Here is a 7,861-nt window from a genome sequence, read left to right as displayed (position 1 = left end):
ATTGCTGGAGACTCAAGACGTTTCTCAAATTACAAGTTGTTGTATTTACAAAATACATTTTATCACTTAAGTTCAAGAAAGATTTGCGGTAGTTTTTTGGTAGTTTTTTTTTACACCATAATGGTACCTCTGTGACACCTGCTGCCAAACAATGCACTATACAGAACGATGATTCAATTGCAGGCAAGAAAATAAATCATCCATAGTAGAAAGCACTACTTTGGACACTGAATGAACCAGATCACAGTCCTCCAGTCTAGAGTCAGACAGGCATTGTCCAAAATCGGACAGTCTCGAGTCGAACAGAGTCATCTTGACAAGTTGGACAGAGTCATCTACTCTAGAGTCGTACAGTCGAATACTCTGGAGTCGGACAGAGTCATATCATGTGGAGTCATATAATGCTGAGTCATACAATGCTGAGTCGTACAATGCTGAGTCGTACAATGCTGAGTCGTATAATGCTGAGTCGTATAATGCTGAGTCGTTTAGTGCTGAGTCGTTTAGTGCTGAGTCGTTTAATGCGGAATGGTTGAATGCGGAATCGTTGAATGCGGAGTCGTATAATGTGCAGTCATACGATGCAGAGTTGTGTAATGTGGAGTGGTGTAATGCAGAGTTGTGTAATGCGGAGTCGTATAATGGAGAGTGGTGCACTTTTTAGTTGGACAGAGTTGGATAATATGGCGTCGTGTAATGCGGAGTCGTGTAATGGAGAGTCGTGTAATGCAGAGTCGTGTAATGCGGAGTTGTGCAATGTGCATCGTGTAAAGTGCAGTTGTATAATGTGCAGTCGTACAAATGCAGAGTCGTGTAATGTGGAGTCGTGCTATGCAGAGTCATATAATGGAGAGTCGTACACTCTTTAGTTGGATAGAGTTGTATATTATGGCGTCGTATAATATGGAGTCATATAATGCCGAGTCGTATAATGCTGAGTCGTATAATGCGGTGTCGTATAATGCAGCATCGTATAATGCCAAGTCGTTTAATGCGGAGTCGTATAATGTGCAGTCGTACAATGCGGAGTCATATAATGTGAAGTCGTACAGTCGTATACTCTGGAGTCGGACAGAGTCGCATAATGTGACGTTGTATAGAGTCGTATAATGTGGCGTCGGACAGGCTCAGACAACTGGAGGCTGTCCAGGGTTCAGTAAAGCAAAACATCAAAACTTGGTATTTGAAACGCGATCCTAAAAAGGAATGAAAAAGGTGGACAGTGTAGGTCTTGGGATATGACCCAAAATCTTGGGAAAATGCCAAATAGCTTCTAAAATGCGCAAAGGAGATCAAAACCAATGGGAGAAGCGAAGCCCAAATGATCAAGAATCAGAAGCAAAGTTTTGCCCATGAAGCCTTCGCAATGCACTAATTGCCTTCTCCTGGCATGGAGATGATGACGAGTGTAGAAAAGTCCTTTCTGTGTTGTCAAATGTTACATGCAAACGCAAACCTTTATAAAAGATGCTCGTTAGCACCAATTTGCAAGCCAGGTGGGGAGGTTGTGGGGCCGTCAAATGAGCAGATGTAAGGCGAGGATTTTACACAATCTTCATCTTCACACAATAGCACCCTGATTACACAATCTTCCTATTCACCAAATAGCACCCTGAAATGCCATGCATGTTGTTATTTATTTGTTTATTTAAATCTCCTCTAATCCTCACCTCTAATCCTCACCTCTAATCCTCACCTTTCTCAAATTAACGAATTATAACAACCACCAAAATCTTTCTGCTTTCCATATTGCATTTCTGCAAGTCCATAATGGGTCTCCATGGTTGAGGACCATTGTTTTCATGGAATGCTCATCTCCATTTTAGAAGATTTTGGAGGCTTTTGTTGTTCCATCGACCTCATGTGCTTTGGTCGATGCACGTCCACCTTGATGAACGAGCACCGTCCATCATTAGACAGCGATATGTCTCACGGTCATGGCCAAAAACCTTTGGTCATTGGTTTCTGCCATTTTCATGGAATTCCGCTAGACCTCCTGCAGCCGGTGCCAGCGACACACCTGAGATCCTCTGGACTCTTTCATCTCGTCCCAGTGCGCGCGCTCCTCTTCGACTCTGCTGTTCGCTCCTAGGGACACCGAGCCCACGATCTCCTTCCTCTTCAGGCTCCTCTTGCTGAACACGGACAGCGTGAGGATCATGTCGGACAGCTGGAACAGAGCCACCTGGAAGACGAACGTTTCCTTGTACACGGGGTTTGGCTGCCCCCGGCGCAGGGATGTTTTGCTCTGTGAAATCTCCTGTCCCGTTGAGTCCTGCAGCGTCAGCTTGACATACGTGTCTGTAATGAGAAAGGAAACAAGGAGACGAGAAAGTAAACGGAACTCTTTTAAAGCTTGGAAATCCTCTGGCTTTACCATTTATTACCTCCGCCACCAAAGGTGGATGGAAGTTATGTTTTCACCCCTGTCTGTTTGTCCGTTTGTTTGTTTGTTTGTTTGGGAACAAAATATCTCAAAGGGTTGTGGATTGATTCGGACGAAATTTATCAGAGATGTAGCGTATGCCAACAAGGACGAAATTATTAGATTTTGGTGAAGATCCGGATCCGGATCCGGATACTAGAATTCTTTAAGTGATTCTTCACCATTGGGAGATAGGGCCAAAAACGATACATAGCAGGATATCTCAAAAAGTTGTGGACGGATTTGGACGAAACGCGGTGGACCGGTTGTGTGTCTGACAAGGACGATTCGATTCGATTCTGGTGGGGATCTGAATATGGATTCGGATATGAGAGTTATTTAATTTTTGAAGTGACTCTTCACCTTTGGGAGATAGGGCCAAAAATGATACATAGCAGGATATCTCAAAAAGTTGTGGACGGATTTGGACGAAACGCGGTGGACCGGTTGTGTGTCTGACAAGGACGATTCGATTCGATTCTGGTGGGGATCTGAATATGGATTCGGATATGAGAGTTATTTAATTTTTTAAGTGATTCTTCACCATTGGTAGTATAGAGGCAAAAACGATACATAGCGGGATATGTCAAAAAGTTGTGGAAGGATTTGGACGAAACTTGGTGGACCGGTTGGGTGTCTGATGAGGACAAATAGATTCGATTTTGGTGAAGATCTGAATATGGATTCGGACATGAGAATTATTTAATTTTTAAGTTAATTCTTCACCATTGAGAGATAGGGCCAAAAACGATACATAGCAGGATGTCTCAAAAATGTTATGGATGGATTTGGCCGAAACTTGGTGGACAGGTTGTGTGTGTGACAAGGAAGAATCGATTCGATTTTGGTGAAGATGTGAATATGGATTCGGATATGAGAATTATTTAAGTGATTCTTCACCATTGAGTGATATGACCAACCAGGCAGAGGTATGCTCTCTACTGAGTGCCGTTCTAGTTGTAACAGTTTCCCTTATTCTTCGATATTTTCATGCTCTGTGGGTTCTGGAAATACGAAGTCGACACGACGCCGCAAAAGAGGATTACATCGCAAAGTGAAGTCAACGTTGCGATTTCATGTTTATACAACATCATACAAGCAAAACAGCCTTTCAGACTCTTGAGGCATGTAATAATCCTCTCAAGAGCCATATATTTAACATACATGCAAATATGGCAGGATATTTGAGCCTTTTGGACATGGCTGCGCAGCTGATGCAGTGCTCCCTCTGGTTAGAGCAAGAATCTGGAATTTGGCCAGGGTGTGAGTGCTAACTCACATCTGGGATGGGCACACAAATACAGTACTAAATAGGAAAACGTAGTACCAATGAAAAATCCAGAGCGAGGCTCACGGAAGAGCAGGGTCAGCATGGGACTGCCAACTTCGCAGAATCAGAGAGGGTGCTCTACCTAATACGATGCTGCCAATTGACTGATTTTGAGCTCACCTGGAACGAAATGCAGGGGAGCTTATGCGATGGCGCGTTGTCAGTCAGTCCGTCCATCCGTTCGTAAACACTTGAAACTTCTTCTCCGAAGTCGCTGATGGGATTGCGACCAGATTTGGCACAAATGATATTTGTTGTGTTGTGACTAAAGTTTGTTCACGGCATTAAAAACAAGAGCAAAAAGTTTTAATTAAAACAAAAGCCGCGTCGATGTTACACAATGCCTAGATGCAGCTGTGCCTATAACGTCGATGTTATAGGCACAGGACATTCCTATTGATTCGATTACTTGATGTTATTTTTGTGCAAAGTGAAAATATATCTCGGCAATTTCCCGTGTGTGGCGACGAATTTTTAATATATCTCGGCATTTTCCCGTCTGTTATTTCAGGCGGTGTATGACTGACCATGCCGCGATTAAAAATATATATCTCGGCAATTTCCCGTGTGTGGCGACACGTGAACGAAGCTATGCTCCTCTCTCCACATTATTGTGACGACGTATAAATTAAATATTTCACCGTGACGATTGTCATCAAATGGACGAATTTTTAATATATCTCGGCATTTTCCCGTCTGTTATTTCGGGCGGTGTATGACTGACCATGCCGCGATTAAAAATATATATATATATCTCGGCATTTTCCCGTCTGTTATTTCGGGCGGTGTATGACTGACCATGCCGCGATTTAAAAAAAAGATATCTCAATGGACTTGAAGTTACAGGCCTTTGAGAATTCATTTCGTTCTATAAAGGGCAACTTTCATCGGATTTTCTTCCCGTTTTTTTTCAACCGAGTCTAAAACTATGTTAGCGACTGTGAAAAATGAAATGATATATCGAATTTGATTTGAAAGAAAACTGTGTGAGAGAGGAAGACACCACGGGCCTATAAAACAGGCCTCAAAGCTATGCGAGTTAATAAAATGGTGGATATTTGTTTATATGAAGGCTCTCCCACAATGGGTGGAGCTATGGTTCCCAGAATGGGTGGAGCTTTGAGGTTTTGTCTTCTCTGCAAGAACAACAAGAACAAGAAGAAGAAGAAGAACAAGGAGAAGAACAAGAACAACAGCAGAGGGCACTCTATGAGCAGCGTCTGCGACGCGGCAAAATAATCTGGGTCTAAGGGGGTCTACCGGGGGGTCAAAGTGCATCCAGGTTTGATCCCCCAAAATAGGAATTTGCTTTTTTTCTCTGAAACTACACAAACGATTTCGATGCATCTTGACCACAACCTTCATCACCTGTGATGTACCGAAGTTTGTTCATGGCACGAATGCAAATCGAAGTTTAAAGGGGGTTTTTGGGGGGTCAAAATGGGTCCACGTTTGACCCCCAAAATAGATATTTGCTTTCTTCTCTAAAACTACATACACAATTTCAATGAAACTTGAGCACAACCTTCACCACCGGTGATGCACCAATGTTTGTTCAAGGCATTAGAAAAATTGGGGTCTGAGGAGGAATACAGGATGGGAGGGGGGGGGGGACGAGGGGTCGGGGTTGCCCCACAAAATAGGTATTTCTTTGTTTATTTAGTCTTGTGATTATGTTAGTATGATTCTACATGCTGCCTTGTCTTCTAGCAACCATTCAAATTGGTTTAAAATACCTTCAGTCAGTCAGTATACTGTTTATTCTACCAGGTGAGCACCAGGGGTATTGAACATATGTTTACTTTTTGGCCTCAAAAGCAATCGATTATAAAATGAAATAATGAACAGCGTTCCTTTAACCCTTTAATGCCATGTTGATAGCAATCAGATGGTTTCGGATGATTTCATATGAACTAGGCGTGCCTACCCGTCCCTTAGCTGACGGCTTTAATCAAAAGATGGCGTTTTGCACTTCACAAACACATTGCATGCCCAGATTTTCAGGCCTGAGTGTTGGCTTCTCTATCCATCTTGTCCAGCCCAGGCATCCTCCCCTAAATCCCTTGTAGTCGTCAAAGTCTCCCTCAATTTTGATTCGATTTTGGTGAAGATCCAGATCCAGATACGAGAATTAAAAATATATATTAAGTGATTCTTCACCATTGAGATTTGGGGCCATAGATGATATATAGGATGATGATATCTCAAAAAGCTGCGGACGACTTATGCCAAAACCTATGTAGTTGACAAGAACAAGCCGATTCGGTTTTGGTTCAGGTCCAGATCCATATCCGACCTATTAGTGCGATACAAAACTAAACTGTTCAGCCTGCAGAGGTATGCGCTCGACCGAGTGTAATTCTAGTTGTTGCTGTCAATGTGGCTGTGGTTGTTGTTGTTTGTGTGCTTCTTCAAGTTGGTTTAAAATACCTTTAGTCTAAAATACCTTTAGTTTAAAATAGTTTAAAATACCTTTAGTTAAAATGTAGAATTTAAAATACCTAATAAATACTTAAAATACCTAATAAAGTATTACTTTTACATATTTTTATTTTGCTTCGAGAAGTATTACTATATATTATTTTGTATTTTTCTCTTGTGTCCTTCCTGCCGTCATAGAATAAATACAGTCAACCCTCATTAATCTGGACTACTGTATTCCCAGCACCCAATGTCGGGTTAGCGAGATTGTCGGACAAACGATTTTGCAGATTAAAGGGATAAAATGAATGGCGGAAATCTGTTCCTGGATGTTTTGATCGGATAGTGAGATTTCCGGAGTAAACGGGGTTGGGTTAACGAGGATTGACTGTATTACCATTGGAACTGCAACATTAAGCCCCGATTCCTGTGTCTTCTACCTCAAGTCACAAAAAAGGGGCTCAAAACAGGCATCTTTATGGTAAAACGGACGGAAATTAATTCATCCAAATAAATCGATTAGTAGCTTTGCAATGGTATTATTTTTTTTATCATTCTACTACAGTAGGAACTGCTACATGAAAGCTCGAGTCCCCGCTTCTTCTTCCTCAATTCCGATATAAGGATTTTTGAAACAGGCATCCTTTTCATGAAACGGGCATCATTTTTTCCAAATAAATCGATTATTATTGTTTTCCAATGGCACAACTTTTATATTCAGCGTCACACACACACACACACACACACACACACACACACACACACACACACACACACACACACACACACACACACACACACACACACACACACACTATATATGCTAAAAATCTTAATCTAAATTACAAAGTGCTCTCTCGAATTGTGTATTTAGAAATATTTAATTATTTCCCAACTCTATTTTGTTTCACTTCCCATTGGCATGTTTGACATAGTCCTCATATACCCTACATTCATATTGTTATAAGAATGGCGAAACTCCATTATCTCTGATTATTTTCTGATATTTTAATTGCTGTCAAAAATGCGTTCATTGCCTTTAAATGGTTACGATTATGTTTCATCACCTCTTATGGTTTGCTGTGTTCAGTGGAAGTCCGACGCCCTGTGGATTTATTTGAGATATCAATTTAGCACGGCATGGGGAACACCCATTTGTTGGTAGGGTGCCCGTGGATTCGGGATAAAAGGTGCTGGAAGTCAGAATTGGAGAGATAGGGGGTCATAGCTGGTGAGAGTCGAGAGTTCACCGTGCGTCATCACTAGGTCGGTAGAGGAGAGGTGATCCATAATGTGAGTTCTATGAAACGCAAGCCAGCCGGTCAAGCCACGGCAGAGATCCCAGTGGAGGAGAGAGAGAGATCCCAGGGTGAAATCCCAGTGGAGGAGAGAGAGAGATCCCAGGGTGAAATCCCAGTGGAGGAGAGAGAGAGGCCCTGAGCTGCCCACAGACAGGTACAGACAGGATAGTGCTACAGCATTAGAACGTACGTGAGTGATGACTGTGTCTCCAAAATCACTGGCACATGGAGAGCAACACCATCACATTGACCATTTTCCATTTGACCCATGTCAATACCATCTACTGGCTGAGTGGTTGGGAATACGCTATCATTGGAGAGCGCCATTGCACCGTGAAGGTTTGGGAAACAACAGATGCTGTGGCTTCTTTCATCCTTCATCGT

At 42.3% G+C, this 7,861-nt stretch overlaps 1 protein-coding gene across 4 annotated transcripts in view; it reads right to left on the bottom strand.

The window, feature by feature from the left end:
• Positions 1-1,430: 1,430 nt before the first annotated feature.
• Positions 1,431-7,861, bottom strand: part of LOC137426721 (synaptotagmin-14) — a 291,083-nt gene continuing 284,652 nt past the window's right edge. For 2 of the 4 annotated variants that reach the window (XM_068115531.2, XM_068115530.2), the window contains exon 9: positions 1,431-2,301. In XM_068115531.2, the coding sequence (XP_067971632.2) occupies positions 1,988-2,301 (314 nt within the window). In that variant the 3' untranslated portion in view covers positions 1,431-1,987. The remainder of the gene's footprint in view (positions 2,302-7,861) is intronic. The other 2 variants (XM_078779095.1, XM_068115533.2) reach the window with 2 other exon arrangements.

The sequence above is a fragment of the Myxine glutinosa genome, chromosome 5, assembly GCF_964187855.1.
Source record: "Myxine glutinosa chromosome 5, kmMyxGlut1.1, whole genome shotgun sequence".
NCBI lineage: Eukaryota > Metazoa > Chordata > Myxini > Myxiniformes > Myxinidae > Myxine > Myxine glutinosa.
This window is presented reverse-complemented; position numbering and strand designations above follow the sequence as displayed.